General features: G+C 43.0%; 1 protein-coding gene across 1 annotated transcript in view; it reads left to right on the top strand.

The window, feature by feature from the left end:
* Positions 1 to 22,059, top strand: part of rtf2 (replication termination factor 2) — a 160,056-nt gene extending 137,997 nt beyond the window's left edge. The window contains exons 7-9 of the mRNA XM_060835926.1: positions 611 to 665; positions 6,420 to 6,509; positions 21,468 to 22,059. Coding sequence (XP_060691909.1) covers positions 611 to 665; positions 6,420 to 6,509; positions 21,468 to 21,682 — 360 coding nt within the window. The 3' untranslated portion in view covers positions 21,683 to 22,059. The remainder of the gene's footprint in view (positions 1 to 610; positions 666 to 6,419; positions 6,510 to 21,467) is intronic.
* The last annotated feature ends 1,805 nt before the right edge of the window (positions 22,060 to 23,864 follow it).

The following is a 23,864-nucleotide window of genomic DNA, read 5'->3' as shown; positions in this document are numbered from 1 at the left end:
CAGTGCTAACCACTGAGCCATTGTTTGTGATTGTTATTCTGAGAAACTTTACACTGTTCACCTTCTCAACCTCAGTTCCATCGATGTAGATAGGGGCATGTTGTCCTCCTTTCTGGGAATATGCCAGTCTGCAACATTCAATCGTAGTCAACCCCTTGCTCTGGAAGACCAATACCTGCTGAAATATATTTCCCCATATGATTGGTGCTCTTCTAGCCCATGGACTATACTGTCATTTCCTCCTATGAGCAACACTATAAGTATGTGATGATAAACATAACATTTTAAAGGCTATTCCTCCCATTATCTTGAGGTCTTGCCAGGCAATCTTTGAATTAGTATTTGGAAAAAGCAGTCCTTCCTGTTTGATCTCTTCAAGTACGTGGAATTTGTTTGTAGTCCCCATGCTGGCAATGATTATTAGCTTAGAATAATTATTCTGCAGTTTTCTGTGCAGTATGAAATACAGAAGTTAGACCAGAATTTCTCTGTTTTCACTGTCTGTAGAATGTCATATTGCAGGCTTAGCCTCTTAAGTTGTAAACCACACTATGTCACGTCACAGTTTATGATTATCATGTTGGATCTAACTGTTTGTTTATTTTTCCAGAAAGCTAAGAAGTCCAAGGCAATAGAATCTTGTGTGAAATCTGCACGTACTGAAGGTACTGTATCAAATTGTCTGCAAAATACATTCCCCTAGATCCATGGTTATGAATAATTTTGCAACCAATTCTATGCTTCCACAAGTTTTCGCATTTACACTTTATTGCTTTCTTAGTGTGAAATAAGCTTTTATTAAAAAAAACGCACCTTTCAGCAAGCACAATGCTGATAATGCTTTTCATAAACCACAGAGGCTGGATATCTTGGTCAGTAAATTGATGAAAGAGATGAAGTGGATATTGCACTTATATGCAAATACATCAGGTTAATTGTATGTGATTTCATCTTTTCTGAGGGTAAGACCTCAACTTGCTGTTCGTTTATTTTAGAAACTGCTCACATCTGTCCTTCCTGTTATGTTGTACTCAGTTACTGTTATGCTGCTTCACATAGTGCTTTTTTTTGAAGCAGAACAAGAGAGCAAACACTGCGTAATCTATTATAATTTTAGAAACATTTTCATTTATTTAAACAAAATCATATTCTGGAATTAGCGGTCACAATTCTTGATTTTATCAGTGATTCATAAAGCTGTATTTGTTGGGTGCCCTGGTCTGCGTGTGAGACTCTTTTTCTTAGACCGCATATAATTTTCACTTCAACATATTCCCAGAGGACCATAGTTTGTGCTCTCTCATGAGAGTGAACTAATCCTTAGTCTAGAGATGAGGTTGACAAGGTGAGGCCTTCATGGAGACCTCAACTGGTATCAGAATTCAACCCATGAATACAAATAAAATAAAGTGCTGGAAATCTGAAACAAACACCCAATATTGTAGGATCTCAGCAGGTCTGTTCCGAAGAAGTGTCATGCCAGGCTTGTGATATTAACTCTGTTTCTCTTTCCACAGATACTGCCAGACCTGCTGAGTGGATGCATGCTTGCTCGCCGAGATGAAAGGTTCATTTTTAGAAGTTTTGTCCCATACTAGGTAACATCACAGTGGGCAGCATGGTGGCACAGTGGTTAGCACTGCTGCCTCTCAGCGCTAGAGACCCGGGTTCAAATCCCACCTTAGGCAACTGTCTGTGTGGAGTTTGCACATTCTCCCTGTGTCTCTGTGGGTTTCCTCCAGGTGCTCTGGTTTCCTCCCACAATCTAAAAAAAATGTGCAAGTTAGGTAAATTGGCCATGCTAAATTGCCCCTAGTGCTAGGTGAAGGGGTAAATGTAGGGGAATGGGTCTGGGTGGGTGCACTTCGGCGAGTCGTTGTGGACTTGTTGGGCCGAAGGGCCTGTTTCCACACTGTAAGTAATCTAATCTAATCATCAGTGAGCCTCCGGTGAAGCACTGGTGTTCGTGACCCACTTTCTATTCATATGTTTAGGTTTCAGTGGGTTGATGATGTCGTTTCCTGCTCTTTTTCTCAGGATAGTAAATGGTGTCCAAGTCAATGTGTTTGTTGATAGAGTTCCAGTTGAAATGCCATGCTTAGAGTCATAGAGTCATGGAGATGTACAGCAATGCTTCTAGGAATTCTTGTGTGTGTCCTGGTTTGACTTGCCCTAGGATGGGTGTGTTGTCACAGTCGAAGTGGTGCCCTTCCTCATCTGTATGTCAAGATACTAGTGAGACTGGGTCATGTCGTCTGTGACTAGTTGCTGTTCATGTATCCTGGTGGCTAGTTTTATAACTGTTTGTCCAGTGTAGTGTTTGTTGCAGTTCTTGCAAGGTATTTTGTAAATGACATTAATTTTATAGTTGTCTGTATAGGGTCTTTCAAGTTCATAAGCTGCTGTTTTAGTGTATTGGTGGGTTTGTGGGCTACCATGATGCCAAGGGGTCTGAGTAGTCTGGCAGTCATTTCCAAGATGTCTTTGATGTAGGGGAGGGTGACTAGGATTTCTGGGTGCATTTTGTCTGCTTGTTTGGATTTGTTGCTGAGAAATCAGCGGATTATGTTCATTGGATTCCTGTTCTTTTTGATTACACTGTATAGGTGATTTTTCTCCGCTCTGTGTAGTTCGTCTGTGCTGCAGTGTGTAGTGGCTCATTGAAATAATGTTCTAATGCAGCTTTGTTTGTGGATGTTGGGATGATTGCTTCTGTAGTTCAGTATTTGGTCCATATGTGTGTGTTCCTGTAGAGGCTGGTTTGAAGTTCCCTATTAACTATTTGCTCTATTGGTGACATCTAGGAATGACAGTTTGTTGTTGCTTTCCTCCTCTTTAGTGAATTTTATGCCAGTAAAGGTATTATTGATGGTCTTGAAGGTTTCCTCAAATTTGTTTCATTTAGTGAAGACAAAGGTGTCATCCACGTGGCAGACCCAGAGTTTGGGTTGGATAGTTGGCAGAGCTTTTGTTCGAGTCTCTGCCTTACTGCCCCTGCTAAGAACAATGGATAACACATCCATCCCAGGACAAGTCAAACAGAGGCATGCATGAGAATTCCTAGAAGCATGGCATTCCAACCAGAACTCAAACGCATTGACTTTGATCCCAATTACCACCCTCTGAGAAACAGAACAGGAAATGGCTTCGCCAGTCCAAGGAAACCTAAACACATAAATAGAAAGTGAGTCACTAATACCAGTGCCTCACTGGAGGCTCACTGATGATGTTACCTAGTTTGGTGACAAAACATCTGAAAATGAACCTTGCAGCTCAGTGAGCAAACTTAAATCCAGAACCACAACCTGAGCGACAAATCTTCTCAAAACTCGCTAAGACCTGCTGAGTTTCTCTAACGTTCTGTGTTTGTTTGAGCTTTAAACCCATCTTGTTGTTGTGACTCTGTCTTGCAAATGTGCCTTCCAGAAAACTGAACTATCAGCTAATTGGTCAGCAGTGTTTTCTGTCAAAGTATCTGATGCACACTTTTATGTACAAAATGCAGTTACGCTAAGCTATTGCACAGACTAGTGAGGTCAGAGCTGATACATTTCCATTACATTTGCGCAAAGCTGGAAGATTTTAACCAGGCAGTATCTCGGGTCTCAATGTCAGATTGTAAATTATCAATTAACAATTATTCATTGCAATATGAGCATGCACTGTACTCACCCCATATAGTAGCTCCTGAACATATGTGACCTTAGGATAGAGATCCCGTATTCAATTGCAAGGAATTCATCACCTCAGTGTTATCAAAATTTTCGGACTTCCACATTGATGAATGCTCCTTTGCTGATAGGTTTAAAATCGTTTCTCTCTTTTGCAGCATGACGTTTCTAGAGGGCAGTTAAGAGGTCACATCAGGTCAGATGGAAAAACAGACTGGAATGGCTGGGGCTTTTTCTCATTGGAGCATTGGAGGTTGAGGGGTGACCTTTATAGAGGTTTATAAAATCATGAGGGGGATAGATAAGGTGAATGACAAAGGTCTTTTTTTCTCAGGAAGGAGAGTTCAAGATTTAAAAAGGCCTCATAGTCCCTCCTTCTTCCCACTCTTCTCCTCCTCTCCTCCAGCACCCTTCCCCTCTCTTCCACCCCCATCCAACCCCCTGTCTCTCCCCCATCCACCTGTATCTCCCCCCACTCCCTCATTTGCCCAAGGCATCTCCCATACCCCTCATCTGTCCTTCTCCCCCACGTCTCTTCCCCCATTTGCTACCGTCTCTCCCCTGCCCCATTCCTCCCCATTACCGTCTCTCTCACATTTGACTGCAGTCTCTCCCCACACCCCCATTGTCTCCCCTACCTCCATCCATCCGCACACCCTCCCACTCAGCTCCCCCCCATGCGGCCCTCCCCCTTTCCTGCTCCCCTCACGCCCTCTTACCCCCATCTCTCCGTCCAGCCACCACCCCTGTGTCCCCCCCAGACTCCCCTGCCTGTCCCTCCAGCAGCACCCGTCTCTCTCTCCCCCCCCCCCATCTCAGTGGTGAAGGAACGGCAATAAAGTTTCAATTATGGGCAGTGAGCATCATGTAGATAGTGATTTCCTTGATTCTTCTCTCTTGTCACACTAAATGGTTGAGGTCTTAGGTTCAGAAGAAGTTATCAAAGAAACTTTGGTGAGTTGTTGCCACGCAAATTGTGATTAGTACATTCCGCTGCCACTGTATGTCAGTGAGAGGAATGATTGATAGAGATGGTGGGTGGGGTGCCTGTCAGACAGGCTGCTTTATCCTGGTTGGTTTCAAGTTTTCTGAGTGTTGGAGCTGTACTCATCTGAGCAAGAGTATTGCAGTCCTCACTATCTCCAAGTGGAGAGTATTCCATCATTCTCTCAAGCTTTGCTCTGTAGATGGTGGACAGGCTTTGGGGAGTCAGAGGGTTGATTACTTACAGCAGAATTCCCAGTTTCTGACCTGCTCTTGTCAGCCTAGTATTTTGTCAACAGCATGTCCTATTCAGTTTCGAGCCCATAAAAACTCCCTACATATTGTTAGTGGGAGATTGACTGATGGTAATGCTATTGGATGTCAAGAAGTGATAGATTTTGTATTGTTGGAGATGGTCCTTGGCACTTGTGTGGCATGTGAAGATCATGCCTATATTTGAACATGGGCAACCTCAGTATCTGAGAAGTTGCAAATTGTGCAATCACCTCTTCATCTCAGGACATATAGTGAGGAAAGGTAATTATCGAAACAACTGAAAATGTTTGGGCCCAGAATGCCACCCTGTGGACCTTCTGCAGAGATATGCTGGAGCTGAGATGACTGACGTCTGGCAACCACAACCATATTCCTTTGCATCAAGTATGACTCCAACTAATAAAGAGTATTTTTCCCATTGACTCCAGATTTGCACAGTCTTCTTGTTCCCAAACCTTACCAAACGCTGTCTTAATGGTGAGGACAGTTCGCCTCACTCCCCTTTTGAGTTCAGATGTCTGTGAATAGAGCAATGATGTAATGAGGTCAGGAGATGAGTGGGTGTGGTGGAGCCCAAACTGAGTGTCAGTGAGCAGGTTAATTAGGAGTAAGAGCTGTTTGATAACATGTCAATGACATCATGCATCACTTTGTTCAAGATGGTTAGCAGACTGATGACAGTTCAAGGTAATTGGCCAATTGATTTTGTCCTGTTGTTTGTGTACCAAATGATCTTCAGCACTGTTGCCAGGATATTTCAGTGCTTAAGGCCTTGGCAGCAAAGAGTCTCCAGCCAATTCCTTTTATCACACAGTAAGTTAAATTGGTTGAAGAATGGCCCCTGTTATGCTGGGGAACGTGTAAAGAGGCCAGGATGAATCAACCACTTGACGCTTCTGCTTGCAAATCTCCTCTCTGCACCATCTACCTGCTCATCTGTCCTCTCCTTTTGTTGCTTACTCACTCCCCCTCATTCTCTGTAGCTTGCGCACTGTCACTTGCTCACTCCCCCCTCGCTCCATGTCGCTCGCATCCCCTTCCCTCGCTCTGTGCCACCAACCTGCTCTCTCTGTGCCCCCTGCCTCTGTTTGATTGCTGGTACTGGCGTAGTCCTGATGGGATGCATGTAATATTGTATGTAGCCACAGAAAATATTTGAATTGAAATTTGCTGCTCAAAACTTGGCCTGTCATATCATGTCTAGTCTCACTCGCAAGAGAATTTGTTTGTCACTGATTTTACCCAATCTCAGTAATTATAGCAGACCTATGACTCGATCCCGTTTTCCCACTTTGTGTCCTTCCTAGTAACCATTACATTTAGGAGCAACATAATGAAGCACAGTAGTTAGTTTCTCCATATTAGTTTGTGTCAATGTTTCAGTTGTTATTCTGGACTCGAGTACATCGCTTCTGTTTCTCTGTGTCTCCCTTTTTATTCTGAGGATTCCGTTCCCTCACTGCATCCTTTCCTTTATTTTATAAATAGAAATTGCGGGGTCATCAACCCAGAAACCCAAAGAGACTAAAGTAGCCATTGACAAGATGCTGAATGGATTTTCGAGCTCTTCTGGTGCAGGTCAGTTCCTGTTGTATGTTTCAGTTCTGATTGTCATACCTGAGAAACAAGGATCCAAATCCAGCTCTTGACGTAAACTATGTAATGGACTGAGTTTACTTGCAATCAGAGTTTCTTCTCCTTTCAGGGAAATTATTTTTACTCTGGGTGTCTAACCATTCCTTAACTAATTTCTTTAATCTCCACCATGGTTCACCCCAAAGTTTTGGTCACACTTTGTACTAAGAAACGAGGAACGGTTGAGGATCCTGGGATTGTATTCATTGGAGTTTAGAAGATTAAGGGGAGACTTAATTGAAACTTACAAGATAGTACATGACTTGGAAAGGGTGGACGTTAGGAAATTGTTTCCGTTAGGCGAGGAGACTAGGACCCGTGGACACAGCCTTAGAATTAGAGGGGGTCAATTCAGAACAGAAATGCGGAGACATTTCTTCAGCCAGAGAGTGGTGGGCCTGTGGAATTCATTGCCCGCAGAGTGCAGTGGAGGCCGGGACGCCAAATGTCTTCAAGGCAGAGATTGGTAGATTCTTGATGTCACGAGGAATTAAGGGCTACGGGGAGAATGCTGGTAAGTGGAGTTGAAATGCCCATCAGCCATGATTGAATGGCGGAGTGGACACGATGGGCCGAATGGCCTTGCTTCCACTCCTAGATCTTATGGTCTTATGGTCTTAAGAAATTCTGGGTGAAGTAATTAGTTTGTACCTGTGTTGACTTGCCCTGCTGTCAGGAATTCAGAAGTCATGTATGCTCTTCCCAAATATGATCTTTCTCTCACTGTATTATTTTCATATTTCTATCTTGTTTTTTTTTCATTGGGAAGAGACTAGTAAGTGTGGTCTCCAGTCAGTTTCTTGGTGAAGCAGAATGGGGAGGATGTCAAAGTGTGGTGCTGGAAAAGCACAACAGGTCAAGCAACATCCGAGGAGCACGAGAATTGATATTTCCAGCATAATCACTTCATCAGGAATGACTCTGGTCTCAAGCATCTGCAGTCCTCACTTTCTCCTCGATTGCGAAGGATGTCCTGCAATCAACATTGTTGTGAAACAGACTGGGAAGAGGGTCTAGTGGTCTGTGTCACAGGGAAGCAGACAGGGAAGTGTATCTGTAGTCAGTATCACAGGAAAGCACACTGGGAAGAGGGTCCTGCAGTCGGTGTCACACGGAAGCAGACTGGGAAGAGTGTCCTGTAGTCGCTGTCACAGAAAAGCAGACTGGGAAGAGGGTTCTGCAGTCGGTGTTGTAGGGAAGCAGACTGGGAAGAGGGTTCTGCAGTTAGTTCTTGTCAAGTAAGAAACAAGAGTGACGTCAAAAGTCTATAAGTCAGGAAAGGGAGGAATTGAGGGCAGGACAATTAAACCAAACATCAGATCAATACCTGTCACAGCCAATGATTGGTCAAAGTTCTGTATTTTTTAATTGGTTAAAGCCTACAGTATTCTCCTGTTTAACCCTGTAAACACATTGATGGTAAAGTTAGTATACTGCATAAAAGGCAACAATGTATGGATAACAACTAAATATAATTATCTCATTAAAAATGGCAGTGTGTCAAAACTGCAATATGTTTGAGCTCAAAGATGCCATTGTGATTCTGGCCAAGCATCTCTGTGGTAAGTCTTTAAAGTTTGAACTGTGTAGGCTGAACTACAGAAACTGTGATGCATCATGGAGCAGGGAGTTTACCTGGATTCCTTGTACCTGGAGGCAGTCACTCGATAAGTTCTTCTCATATGGGCAGTGGTCAAGTAGGTAAGGCAGGTAAGAGCACCCAAAGGACAGGAGCGTCAGCCTAAGCAAATGTCAAACATGTTTGATGTTCAGCTTGTTTGAGTGAGAGTGGGGACTGTGGGATGGATGAGTGAAATGACAGTGATGCCATGGGACTACTTGTTACCACAGAAAGACCCCTTCCACCCTGTTAATATTGTCTTCCAAACTTTTCCGTCGGGCAGAAGATACAGAAACTTGAACACATGCTCCAGCTGATTCAAGAGCAGCTTCTTCCCTGCCATAATTAGACAGCTAAATGGACCTCTCAAACTTCAAATAATGTTGATTTTTGCGTGCCTCCTATGCAGCCATAACCTTTTATTCCTCGCTCTGTCCAAGCATCCTATGGTCTGTATGTCTTTGTTTGCTATGATCTACCAGTATTGCTCACAAAACAAAGCCTTTCACTATACTTAGATTTGACCTGCTGCGTTTTCCTAGCAACACATTTTTCAGCTCTTATCTCCAGCATCTGCAGTCCTCACTTTCTCCTCACTGTACTTAGATACATGTGACTACAATAAATCAAATCAAAAACAGGAAGCCATCCAGACAGAATGTGGTGGCAGTGGGGGACAACAGCTGCAGGGGAACTGAAGCTGTTCTCAGCAGCACAGAAGCTGTGCTGTCTGCCTGATGTCAGGATATCTATTCTGGATTAGAGGAAAGCTTGCAGTGGGAGGGAGAGGATCCAGTTGTCATAGTCTATGTAAGCACCAGTGACAAAAATAGAACTAGAAAAGAGGTTTTGCACAGCAATATGAGAAGCTAGGCACCAAATTAAGCACAAACTCTGATCTGTGTGCAAATTGGCATAGGGTAAACCAAGATGAATGTATTGCTGAAAGACTGGTGTGGGAGATGTGAGTTCTGGTTCATGGGATATTGGCACCAGTACTGTGCAAGTGGGATCTCTACTACTGGGACAGTCTGTAACTGAATCATATTGGGACCGGTGTCTTTGTGAAGTGGGAAAGTATAACTGGTTTTAAATTAAATATGGAGGACCAGTATCCTATTTTGCGACGCTGTGGTGAACCGAAAAATGTGGAAATTGCAACAGAGGAAGGAATTAATATAAACATAAAAATTATAATATAAATATTATAAAATAATAAACAGACAATGACAGGATGGACAGAATGTAAATCTAAGAGCAAATCAGCAGATGAGAGGTTATAAAAATAATAGGGCAAAACTTGAGGCACTGTATTTGAATTTAAAACATAATAGCATTCAGAACAAAACAAATGAGCTGGTGGTACAGATTGAGATAAATAATTACAATCTGGTGACCATAACCAATGTGGCTGCAGGATAACCTAAAAATGGGCCTAAATAATGAGTGGTAAGACAGGAAGCTAGAAAAGATTGGAGGTGTAGTTATGTTAATTAAAGATAATATTAGCATAATAGAGAGGGATGACCTTTATTCAGAAAGCTAGAAAAAAGTAGTAGTCTGGGTAGAGATGAGGATAAAGGCAAGAAGTCATTTGGGGAATTGGACCTCCTCATAGTAACCCCATGGTAGAACAGAGTGTCAAGGAAGAAATGGTGAAAGAAATAATGAATAATTATTGTCGGAGATTTTAATCCATAGACTGGAGAAATCAGATGGGAAAAAAATTCAAAAGAAGCAATTCATTGAATTTTATGGGACATTTTCTTAGATCTGTATGTTATGGCACCAACATGAGAGCAGGCTATGCAAGACCTGGTGTTGACCAACAAAATCGGATTAATTCCTGACCTCATAGCAAAAAGCACCTCTTGGTAGCAATGATCATAATATTTTTCAATTTTATATAAAGTTTAAGGTGGAGAAGTGTGGGTCCAAGACTCCTATTTAAAATTTAAATAAGGGCAATTATGAGGGCATGAAATCACAACCAATGAAAATGAACTGGCAAATTAGATTAAGGGATAGGTCAATAGAGATATGTTGGCTAACATTTAAGGAGTACATTGTAGATACATTACACTAAGTAGAAATGTTCTACGGGAAAGACCTACCATTTGTGGTGTACTAAAAAAAAGCCAAAGATAGTATGAGGCTCAAAGAAAAGGCATATCATTTTGCAAAAATAGGTCGGAAGCTTGGACAGAATATAAAAAAACACAAGATTAGCTGGCCAACAAGGAGCAGAGGGTGCAAGTAAATGGATCTTTTTCAGGTGAACAGGGTGTGTCGAGTGCTGTTTCACAGGAGTGTTAGAGTCATAGAGATGTACAGCATGGAAACAGATCCTTCGGTCCAACCCATCCATGCTGACCAGATATTCGAACCCAATCTAGTCCCACCTGCTAGCACCTGGCCCATATCCCTCCAAACCCTTCCTATTCATATACCCATTCAAATGCCTCTTAAATGTTGCAATTGTACCAGCCTCCACTACATCCTCTGGCACTCTTTACAAGTTAAACAAATGATTTGGATGAAGGGACTGTTGTAACTGTGGTAGTTAAATTTGCTGATGACACAAAGATAGGTAAGAATTTAAATTGTGCCGAAGGCATAAGGAGCTTTCAAAGGAATAAAAGTAAGTCAGGTGAGTAAACATAGATCTGGTAAAAGCAGTACACTGTGGGAAAGTGTGAAATTGTCTGTTTTAGCAGAAGGGAAAAATCACGTATTTAAACCGTGAGAGGTTGAAGAACTCTGAGATGCAGCAGAATTTGGGTATCCTAGTGCATAAATCACAGAAGATGAATATGAACATACAGGAAGTAATCAGAAGAATTATTAGAATGCAGTGGTTTAGTGCTAGGGGAATTGAATGCAGGACTAGGGAGTTTATGCTTCCATTCAACAGGGCATTTGAGAGATTGTATCTACAATATTGTGCACAGGACTGATGACCATTACTTACGGAAGGATTTTAATGCATTGGAAGCAGCTCAATGAAGGTTTGTTATGCTAACACCTGGAATGGGTGGATTACCTTATAAGGACAGGCTAGACAAGCTGAGCCAATATTCTGTGGTGTTTAGAAGAGTCAGAGGTGATTTAATTGCAAAATATAAGAATTGTGAGGATTTGACTGGGTGGATGTTGAAAGGGTATTTCCTCTTGTGGGAGCGTCCAGAACAAGGGATCATAATTTAAAGATAAGTAGTCACTATTTAAGAGATAAGGTAGCATTTTTTTCTTTCAGAAGGTTCTGAATATTTGAAATTCCCTTCCTCAAAATAGAATAGCATAGCTTTTATTGTCCCGTATACTCAGTGTTGTGAAACGTTTATATATTGCCAACTACCGTGCTATGTACAAAAATACCTAGGCCTCTTTTGTTACAGAAATGAAATGTCCAGCATTACAGAAAAAAGTTCAGTACAGCAGACCATGCTGGCACTTAGCTTCCAGTCTGCATCGGGCCCTAGCTCCCAATGCGCCAATGACACCCCGCACCAGGACACCGCTGTGCCAGGTCAGGAGTCACCTTGCTACGCCTTGAGGCCCCGACTGGAGGAAACCACTGCATTAGGCCAGGAGGTCGCCAAGCAGGGAGGCTGCAACACCAGCTCAGGAGATTGTCATGCTTATGCTGAGAGAATGCCATGCTGTGCCGGGAGGCTACTGCAGGATGCTGGGAGGAAGCCACATCATGCCACGAGAACGCTGTGGGAGGCTGGAAGGACGTCATGCCATCTGGGAGGCCAGGAGGATGCCACGCCATGCCGGAGGCTGCTGAACAAGGTCAAGAGGTGACTATGCCAATGTCGAGACGCTGCTGCATGAGGTTGAGAAGTCACCACACCACACTGGGAAGCCATTTTGAGCGGTTTCCACGCCAATGCCGAGAGGCCACTGCGGGAGGCCGGAAGGATGCCATGCTGTACCAGGAGGCTGCTACGTCAGGGCGGGGATCAACGCGCCTCACCAGAGGCTGGGAATCATTGTCAAAGGCTGGGAGTCAAAGGGAAGAAAAGGAAGAGGAGAAGACAAAGAAGAAAGAAGAAACATTTAGAGGAAGAAAAAGAGAAGAGGAAGAAAAACAAGAACAGGCGAGTTCTGGCTGGAGTGTCCTCCGTTTCTGCCATCCTAAGGCTGTGGATGCACAATCTTTAAATATTTTTAAGGTAGAGGTAGATTCATGATTACCAAGTGGTTGAAAGATTATCAAGGGTATGCAAGAATGTGAGATCAGTCATGATCTTATTGAATGGCAGAATGGACGCAAAAGGCCAATGGCTTACCCTTATTCCTTGTTTCTATGAATGTTATATTTGCCAGTAGTTTCCTTCAGTTTTCAAGCCATTCAGCATTAACCTTCTCTTCTCCCTCTTTTCTCTTAAAATCTTCCCTTTCACACTTTTGTTAAAATCGCTTCCTCTTAAAATGAGTCCGAACCTGTTTCTCTGCCTTTTCCTAATTACATTCAATAAACTTTTTTTTATCCATTGCCTCATTTATATTTTTCATCTAGCTGATCCATTCCATTCTTTTCCAAACCAGTACTTCATGGTTACTAACATGCTGATGTCCTCCTTTAGTCAGGTCCGAGTCTGGCATCCATACAAAAGAAAATTTCAATCAAGCTCTTTACAAGTCACTTTTTGAATTGATCATTCAACTTTCTAGTCTCTTACAAAATATTATCCTTTCATTTCTAGTTAATTTTATTGCTAAAGTATTACCTTCCTCTGTATTTGAACTTTTGAACTAATTATCTTCATTCTACAAATATGAATGCTTATTCTTGTTTTTGAAATATTAATCATGTTAGTTTTGTCAATGTTCACTTTCATCCCTCCACCACCAAACATACCCAGAAATAATCATATCATCAGATTAGATTCCCTACAGTGTGGAAACAGACCCTTCAGCCGAACAAGTCCACACTGACCCTCCGAGGAGTAACACACCCAGACCCATCTCCCTCTGACTAATGCACTAAACACTATGGGCAATTTAGCATGGCCAATCCACCTAATCTGCATATCTTTGGTCTGTGGGAGGAAACCGGAGTACCCGGAGAAAACCCACGCAGACACAGGGAGAATGTGGAAACTCCAAATAGACAGTTGCCCGAGGCTAGAATTGAACCTGGGACCCTGGCGCTGTGAGGCAGCAGTGCTAACCACTGAGCCACGGTGCCACCCTTGATTCTGATTGTTTACATGCTTCTTGGATATTTGTTTTTGATAAGTGTTTTCTTTCTTATGTTGATTTATTTTCCACTTAATGTGTTTTCTCCTCTGCAAAAATGTAACAAACTTCTCACGTTGGATCCTTCTGCACACTAACCTCATAATTGTAATCTAGTGCAAGTCTGTACTCCTCATTTGCTAATTATTTGATTTATTGGTGTCCTTTCCACCATAGGCTAACCTTTGAAGTAACCTCTTGCATTGGAGGCAGTATAACAATGTGGGAAACCAGCATTCTTGCTTGTATAGTCAAAAGAGCTGTCAGTGACAAGTCTAAACAGCTCTTGCTGGCAATGTGCAGATCAGGTTATGCAAACTATGAAAATGATGGAATGATGTACTGACACGTCCAGCCACCCTGCACAGTGAAGTTGCATTATCTCATTCTGAAATTTAATATGCAGCTGGATTAGGCTGACTGTCCACTAATCTATGAAGTTTTTACATTAGCGTCAGTGAAAATGGAAATGAGCCGATAAAGTTGTGAACAGAGTTTTGCAATAGCTGTGCTGAGTTTCTGAGGCTCTGTTCCAGTTACTGAAGCACTGAGCATTCTCAACTGTGTAAAATTGCAGACTCTGCCTTGCAGTTTAATCGGTGTGATCACAACATAAATGTAGTGAAACAAAAACATCAATTGCTGGAGAAACTCGAGAGGTTTGGCAGTATCTGTGGACAAAACGCAGAGTTAACTTTTGAGTACAGTGACCTTTTCCAGAAGTTGGTTTTAGGTTAGCAGTGACTTAGATTTGAATCTCCAATTTGAAACAAATTTTAAATCTCTTATAATATTAAATAGCTTGCAATTAATTTTGTTTCAAACTTGTTTTGAAATTGGAAGCGATGGTGCAAAATTTAAATTCCACTCTGCATGCCATAGGAATGGAATTGTCTGAAATGCAACACAGAGTGTTATTATGCATCAATGGGGTGAAATGTTTGCATATCTATGTATTTGTGAAGTGCTCAAGAAATGCTGAGAACCTTTACATATATATCAAGGCTAAAATCTATATCAAGACTCATCTTCCGCCTCGGAACACTTCACTGCCAGGGCATCAATGTCGACTTCAACAGTTTCCTCATTTCCCCTTCCCCCACCTCAACCTAGTTCCAAACTTCCAGCTCAGCACTGTCCCCATGACTTGTCCGGACTTGTCCGACCTGCCTATCTCCTTTTCCACCTATCCACTCCACCGTCTCCTCCCCGACCAATCACCTTCATCCCCTCCCCTGCTCACCCATTATACTCTATGCTACTTTCTCCCCACCCCCACATTTTTCTAGCTTATCTCTCCACACTTCAGGCTCACTGCCTTTATTCCTGATGGAGGGCTTTTGCCCAAAACGTCGATTTCGCTGCTCCTTGGATGCTGCCTGAACTGCTGTGCTCTTCCAGCACCACTAATCCAGAATATATATCAAGGCTGTCAGGTTAGGATGTAGGGAGAAGCATTAAATATAGCTTTTTCTTGTTCATCATTATTCTCGAGATAAATCTGAAGGAAGTGAAAAGTCCAATTATGATTCCTAAGCACCACCTTACAGCAGCTTTCACAGCCACAGTCTGTCTAATAACACTGTTCAAACCAGTTTAACATTGGAATTCCTGAAGAAGGGCTCATTCCCGAAATGTCGATTCTCCTGTTCCTTGGATGCTGCCTGACCTGCTGCGTTTTTCCAGCAACACATTTTCAGCTAGGAATGAACATAGAAGAGTAAACACAGTACAGGCCCTTTGGCCCATGATGTTGTGCTGAGCATTTATTTTAATCTGAGATCAACCTCTCAATTTATTGCTGTCCATGTGCTTGTCCAGCAATCATTTAAATGTCCCAAATGTCTCTGACTTTACTACCACCGCTGGCAATATATCCCATGCACCCACCATTCTCTGCATAAAGAAATTACCTTTGACATCTCCTCTATACCTCCCTCCAATCCCCTCAAAATTATGATCCCTCGCGACAGCCATTTTTACCCTGGGGAAAAGCTTCTGGCTATCTTCTCTCTATGCCCCCATTACCTTGTTCACCTCTATCAAGCCACCTCTCCTCCTCCTCTCCAGTGTGAGAAGCCCTAGTTCACTCAACCTCTCTTCATAAGACAAGCCCTCCAATCCAGGGCAGCATCCTGGTAAATCTTCTCTGCACTGTCCCTAAAGCATCTACATCCTTCCTATAATAAGGCAACCAGAACTAGACACAATATTTCAAGTATGGTCTAACCAGGGTTTTATAGAGCTGCAGCAAAACCTCAACACATCATACGCCACCTTAACAACCTTATCAACTTGGGTGGCAGCTTTGAGGGATCTATGTGCATAGATCTCAAGACCCCGCTGTTTCCCCACCCTGCCAAGAATCCTGTCTTTAACCCTGTATTCAGCATTCAAATTTGACTTTCCAAAATGAATCACTTCACATTTGTCCAGGATGAACTCCATCTACCACTTCTCAGCTCAGCTCTGTGTCCTGTCAATGTCTTGTTGTAGTCTACAACTGCCCTCAATAGTATCTACAACACCATCAACCTTTGTGTCGTCGGCAAATTTACGAACTCACCCATCCACTTCTTCATCCAAGTCATTTATAAAAACTACAAAGAGCAGAGGCCCAAGAACAGAGCCTTGTGGGACACCACTGGTCACCGACCTCCAGGCGAAATACTTTCCATCCATTATCACTTTCTGTCGTCATTCGGACAGCCAATTCTGTATCCCGCCAGATTTCCCTGAATCCTGCTAGCTTTCTGAATGAGCCTACCAGGGGAACCTTATCGAATGCCTTACTGAAATCCATATGCAACACATCCATTGCTTGGTCTTCATCAAATTGTTACATCTTCAAAGAACTCAAGGCTTGTGAGGCATGGCCTGTCGCTCACAAAGCCATGCTGACTATCTTTAGTCAAACTATGTTCTTCTATATAGTTATAAATTCTATCTGAGTCCTTTCCAGTCCCTTGCTTACCACAGACATATGATTGACTGGTCTGTAATTCCCAGGGATATTCCTATTGCCTTCTTGAACAGAGGAACAACATTCTCCTCCCTCCAATTATCTGGTACTACTCCTGTGGCGAGTGAGGATGCAAAGATCATCGCCAGAGTCGCAACAATCTCATTCCTTGCTTCCCATAGTAATCGTGGATCTGTCTGGTCTAGCCCTGAGGACCTATCTATCTTGATGCTTCAAGGAATTTCCAGCGCATTGACTTTCTTAATATCAATCTGTTCAAGTATGCTAACCTGATCCGCGATGTTCTATCAACAAGGTCCTTCTCTCTAGTGAGTACTGAAGCAAAAAACTCATTTAGGGCCATCCTTACCACGTCAGACTCCACTATCCCTAATAGACCCTACTCTCTCTCTGATCATTCTCTTATTCCTCATGTAAGTGTAGAATGTCTTTGGGTTTTTCCTAATCTTTCCCACCCAAGGCTTTTTCATGCCCCCTCCTTGCTCTCCTCAGTCCATTTTTGAGTTTTTTCGTAGCTACTCTGAAATCCTTTAAGGCTGTACCAGCTTCATGCTTCCTCAACCTTAAGTAAGCTTCCTTTTTCCTCTTGTCTAGTCATCCAAAGTTTCTTCACCTTACCATTCCTTGCCTGTCTCAGTGGGACAAAGTTATCCAACACTTGCAACCTTCATTGGTCAGAGCATTGAGTAAAAGAGTTGAAAGTAGAGTCGCAGGTAGACAGTATAGTGAAGAAGGCGTTTAGTATGCTTTCCTTTATTGGTCAGAGTATTGAGAACAGGAGTTGGGATGTCATGTGGTTGTACAGGACATTGGTTAGGCCACTTTTAGAATATTGTGTACAGTTCTGGTCTCCTCCCTATTGGAAGGATGTTGTGAAACTTGGAAGGGTTCAGAAAAGATTTACAAGAACGTTGCCAGGGTTAGAGGATTTGAGCTATAGGAAGAGGTTAAATAGGCTGGGGCTGTTTTACCCGGAGCCTCGGAGGCTGTTGGGTGACCTTATAGAGGTTTATAAAATCATAAGGGGCATGGATTGGATAAATCGACAAGGTCTTTTCCCTGGGGTGGGTAGTCCAGAACCAATGGGGCAACTTTTTCACACAGAGGGTGGTGCTTGTATGGAATGAGCTGCCAGAGGAGGCTGGTACAGTTACAACATTTAAAACGCATTTGGATGGGTATATGAATAGGAAGGGTTTAGAAGGATATGGACCAAATGCTGGCAACTGGCATTAGATAAAGTTAGGATATCTGGTTGGCATGGATAAGTTGGACCCAAGGGTATGTTATACTCCATAGTACCTGTCTAATAACAGTATAACTTGTTATTTAATACCTTCCCATCCTGTCTATTCCTATCTCACTTCATGGCAATGTAAAGGTGATGCAGTTGTGGTCAATCACTGAATTGCTCTCGCATCAAGAAATCCGACACCTGGCCTGGCTTGTTGACTAGCACCAGATCCAATATGGCCTCCCTTGAGTCAGCCTATCTGCAGATTGAGTCAGGAATCCTTCCTGGACACACCTGACAAAATCTACACTAAGGAGGTTCCAATCAATATTGGGTAATTTGAAGTCGCCCATAACAACTCTGTTACATCTGCACCTTTCCAAGATCTGCTGTCCAGTCTGTTCATCCATCTCTTGCTGCTATTGGGGGGTCTAGAGAAAACACCCAATAAAGTGTATCCAAACAGCTCCTTTCTGTTATTAACTTGCACCCATACTGACTCAGTGGACAAACCCTCCTCTACAACCTCCTTTTCTGCAGCTGTAATGCACTCTCTAATTAACAATGATACATCCCCATCTCTTTACACCCCCCTCCCTCTCCTGCCACCCCGTTCTTTTTAAAAGATGTAAACCCTAGAACATCCAGCAACCATTCCTGCTCCTGTGAAATCCATGTCTCTGTTATGGCCCCAATATCAAGTTCCAAGTACTGATCCATGCTCTAAGTTCATCACTGTTATTCCTAACACTCCTTGCATTGAAACTGACCCACTTTAACCCATCCCTTTGCCCTGTCAACTGTGTATCCTTCTTAACAGACTCTTTGGATTCTATTTCTGCCTGTTCAACAACTACCCTCTCTCTGATCTATAGCTCTGGTTCCTATCCCCCTGCCAAACTAGTTTAAACCCTCCTGAAATGCTCTAGCAAATCTCCTGCCCTGGGTATTGGTGCCCCTCAAGTTTACGTGCAACTCATCCCTCATGTATAGGTCCCACCTTCCCCAGAAGGTACCCCAATGATCTGAGTATCTGAAGCCCTCCATCCTACACCAGCCCTGTAGCCACATACTTAGCTGCACTCTGTCCCTGTTCCTCGCCTCACTAGCATGTGACATTCTGAAATTACACCTATACAATGTATTTGCCAAAAACGGATACCCACGCAATTTCATCAACAGATGCCTAAGGGAAAGACAACGGAATGAGGACATGCCACAAGGACTAGCCACACTACTATACATCAAGAGCATTTCCGAACTGACAGCCAGACTACTGTGACCACTAGGACTCATAACAGCACACAAACCAACAGCCACTCTCAGACAACAACTCACCAGAACGAAGGACCCGATACCCAACATGAGCAAAACCAATGTAGTGTACAAAATCCCATGCAAGGACTGTGCAAAACACTACATAGGACAAACAGGAAGACAGCTAACGACCCACATCCATGGACACCAACTAGCCACGAAACGACACGGCCACCTATCCTTAGTAGCCAAACATGCAGATGACAAGCAACATGAGTTCGACTGGGACAACACTACTATTATAGGACAAGCCAAACAGAGAACAGCCAGGGAATTCCTAGAGGCATGGCACTCATCCACAGATTCAATCACATTTACTTGGACCCAATATACCGGCCACTGCAATGGACAGCTGGAACTGACAACCGGAAGCGGCAGGTTCAAACCACTATAAATGCCGGAGGAAAGATCACAGAAGCGCTTCACAGGAGGCTCCCAAGCACTCAGGATGTCACCTAGACAGGGGACAAAACATCTGCAACACAAATTCCCAGCTCGGCGAACAGAACCACAACAACGAGCACCTGAGCTACAAATCTTCTCACAAACTTTGAGGGGTTATAGTTTAAGCATAAGGGGAAGCAGATTTAAAACAGATGTGGAGAAATTGCTTATGTGAAAGGGTCATGAATCTGTGGAATTCACTATTTCAGTAGAGTGGATGCTGGGAAGTTTAGTCGTTTTAAGGAGAAGATTGATTTTTAATTAGTAATGGGTTGAAGGATTATTTAAGAAATGAAGGATTAGGTGGGCAAAAAAAGATGAAATCACCTGTGATCATATTAAATGGCAGAGCAGGCTCAAGGGGTTGAATTGCCTATCTTTGCTCCTGGCTTTTGTGTTCAATGTCTCGAATGGTTTTCGTATGAAGCTCTGAAGGAAAGTCACTGCACTCAAAACATTTTCTCTGCTTTCTGTCTACAGATGTTGCCAGACCTGCTGACTTTCTTCAGCTATTTCTGTTCTTTCATAGTTAGATTAGATTACTTAGATTAGATTAGATTTAGATTACTTACAGTGTAGAAACAGGCCCTTCGGCCCAACAAGTCCACACCGACCCTCCGAAGAGCAACCTACACAGACCCATTCCCCTACATTTACCTCTTCACCTAACACTACGGGCAATTTAGCATGGCCAATTCATTTAACCAGTACATGTTTGGACTGTGGGAGTAAACCGGAGCACCCGGAAGAAACCCACACAGACAGTTGCCTGAGGCGGGAATTGAACCTGGGTCTCTGGCGCTGTGAGGCAGCAATGCTAACCACTGTGCCACCATGCTGCCGTTCTGGTTTGAGATTTCCAGCATTTGTGTTTTTTTTAAATGGTTTTTGTATGTTTGTATTTAATGAGAGACCAACACATCATTAGAACAGAATAGTTTTGACTGTTCTCTGCTGTTTTTCAGGAAATAACAATAGATATCAAACTAGTTCAGAATGTTCAGAAGATAATGCCCTTTGTTGAGTTTGATGAGATTAGAACCTGCTTTCTGTGTATGGGTGAGCGGCGAGGAGGATACAGAGATGTTGCAATATAATTTGGACAGGCTGATGCAGTATAATATGGATAAATGTGAGATAAAGTTTTATTTGAATGGCTGTAAATTGAGAGGGGAATGCTCAGAGAGTGTATTTGAGCACCAGTTGCTGAAAGTAAGTGCACAGGTGTAGCAGGCAGTCGAGAGAATTCAAGGACAGGAACACGGATATCTTGCTGCAGTTATATAGTATTGGTAAGGTCAAACTTGGAATATTATGAGCAGTTTTGATCTATTGATCTGAGGAAGGCTGCTCTTGCTATAGAGGGAGTGTAGTGAAGATTTACCACACTGATTCCTGGGACGGCAGAACTAATATATGAGGAGAGATTGAGTTCACTGGTGTTTAGAAGAATGAGGGAATCTCATAAAAACCTATAAAATGAATAGACAGGTTAGATGCAGGAAGGATGACCTCAGTGGTGGGGCAGTTCAGAACCAGGGATCATAGTTTAAGGCGAAGGTAAACATTTTAGGACTGAGGTGAGGAGAAATTCTTCATCCAGTGGATGGTGAGCCTGTGGAATCCACAACCACAAAATAATTGGTGCAAAAATGTTGTCTTTACAAAAAGGATGTAGATGTAGCTCTTGTGGCTGAAGGAATCAAGGGATGTGGGGATGGGGGGTTTACAGTATTGATCTTGATCAGCCGCCACCATGTCGAATAGCCTACTGCTGTTCCTTCTATGTTTCTACAGCTTAACAGTGATCATTTGAGAACTGATCATGATTTGATGTGGGTGGGATTTGCTCAAACTTAAACATCTGAATAGTTCAAAGGTGCAGGCTATATTGTGGAGAAATTTACAGTAAAAATTAAGTACATCAGTCCAGCAGTGCAATCTTATCACAACGTACACTAGTTCTCAGTCTGTATTGGGAGGGTAAAAACAAACTACTGTTGTGACATGCAAGGCAAATGACTAATGATTTGATTTTGTTTTTCTTTCTAGCAAATGCACAGTCGTCATCGTCCTCATCTACATCCACTACAGGTGGGAAAGCTGAGAAACTTGGTAAACCTGTTTCTGGCATCACCAAACGATCTTTTACAGAAACTGAAGAGAAATCAGAGGCTTACAAATCCATCTTCACATCTCATAGCTCAGCTAAGCGCTTAAGGGAGGAAAAACCCAATTGGATCACACACACAGCTTACTACTACTGAGATGGCCAGCAATGCTTAAATTCTTGTCTTTCCTAATATTAAATTGATGGGATTAGCTTTATTATCATGAGATAGATGCCTTCTCCATGTTATTACATGCAGGAGAAGTTAATTCTACAACTGAATACTTTATTTGCAGCATTTATTAATCACCTCGTTGTAAAAGATAAAACTTGGCCTTTGTATCATACTATTCCGGTGATTGAAAATCTGTAGAATCCATATATTAACGTTCCTTGATGGGTGCAAGTGCTTTCTGGCAATGACTTCTTACTCAATATCAGTTTAGTTGGCTAGGATTCAGCCTGCAAATTTGTAACTTTTTTTGAAGTATCTGATGACATTTCTAACTCTGGCAAATTAAAATGTTCACCAAATTTTCTTTTTAAGCATTATTTTTGTACTCTACCACAAGCACTGGTCACTCAGCAAGAAACCACTTTTAGCCAGTTACTTCAGTTGTCATGGAGATGATTGTAACTATCTAATAGAACTGAGCAGCAGAAGAAAATTGCAAGTGTGACAATAGTCATAGAGATGTACAGCAGGGAAATAGACCCTTTGGTCCAACTCATCCATGTCAACCAGATATCCTAACCTGATTAGATTAAATTAGATTACTTGCAGTGTGGAAACAGGCCCTTTGGCCCAACAAGTCCACACCGACCCTCCGAAGAGCAACCCACCCAGACCCATTCTCCTACATTTACCCCTTCACCTAACACTACAGGCAATTTAGTGTGGCCAATTCACCTAAACTGCACATTTTTGGACTGTGGGACGAAACTGGAGCACCCACACAGACACGGGGAGAATGTGCAAACTCCACACAGACAGTTGCCTGAGGCAGGAATTGAACCCGGATCTGTGGCGCTGTGAGGTAGCAGTGCTAACCGCTGTGTCACGTGCCGCCCGCAATCTAATCTTCTCCCATTTGCCAACATTTGGCTCACATCACTCCAAACCCTTCCTACAGACTTACCCATCCAGGTGTCTCTTGCACGTTGTAATTGTACCAGCCTCCACCACTTCCATTGGCAGCTCATTCCATACACGCACCACACTTTACGTGCAAACATTGCTCCTTAGGCCCCTTTTAAATTTTCCTCCTCTCATCCTAAACCTATGCCCTGTAGTTCTGGACCCCCATACCGTATCCATGCCTCTCATGGTTTTATAAATCTCTGAGGTCGCCCCTCAGCCTCCGCGCTCCAGGGAAAATAGCCCCAGCCTATTTAACCTCTCCCTATAGCTCAAATCCTCTAATCCTGGCAACATCCTTGTAAAGTTTTTCTGAATCCTTTCCAAGTTTCACAACATCCTTTTTATCTTCGTCCTTTACAAGGTGTCTCTCGGCACCTCGTAGTGAATTACTGTGAATTACAGCAACTCTGGGCTGATAGTTCAGCAAGGTCCTCTGAGCTGTAATCTGACAAATGACCACTTGATCTTTTATTGTTAGAATTGATTGAAGGAGGAACCTTGACTAGGGCATTAGAAACACTTACGTACCTTCTCATCAAACAATGTAAACCTTTATGACAGTTATAAGGAGAAGCCGGGTAGGCTGGGACTTTTTTCCCCTGGAGCGTAGGAGACTATGGGGTGATCTTATTGAGGTCTCTAAAGTCATCATTGGCATATATAAGGTAGATAGTCAGCAGCTTTTCCTCATGGTAGGGGAGTTGAAGACAAGAGGGCATAGGTTTGAGAGGGGTGAAATCCAAAAGACTCCAGTGGGGTAATTTTTTTCTCAGAGTGTAATGGGTGTCTGGAACAGCTGAAAATGTGTTGCTGGTCAAAGCACAGCAGGCCAGGCAGCATCTCAGGAACAGGGAATTCGACGTTTCGAGCATAAGCCCTTCATCAGGAATGAGAGAGAGTAGCCAAGCAGGCTAAGATAAAAGGTAGGGAGGAGGGACTTGGGGGAGGGGCGATGGAGGTGGGATAGGTGGAAGGAGGTCAAGGTGAGGGTGATAGGCCGGAGTGGGGTGGGGGCGGAGAGGTCAGGAAGGAGATTGCAGGTTAGGAGGGCGGTGCTGAGTTGAGGGAACCGACTGAGACAAGGTGGGGGGAGGGGAAATGAGGAAACTGGAGAAATCTGAATTCATACCTTGTGGTTGGAGGGTTCCCAGGCGGAAGATGAGGCGCTCCTCCTCCAGCCGTCGTGTTGTTATGTTCT

This window comes from Hemiscyllium ocellatum, chromosome 15 (genome assembly GCF_020745735.1).
Source record: "Hemiscyllium ocellatum isolate sHemOce1 chromosome 15, sHemOce1.pat.X.cur, whole genome shotgun sequence".
Taxonomy (NCBI): domain Eukaryota; kingdom Metazoa; phylum Chordata; class Chondrichthyes; order Orectolobiformes; family Hemiscylliidae; genus Hemiscyllium; species Hemiscyllium ocellatum.
The sequence above is the reverse complement of the archived record's forward strand: the minus strand, read 5'-3'. Positions and strand labels throughout refer to the sequence as shown.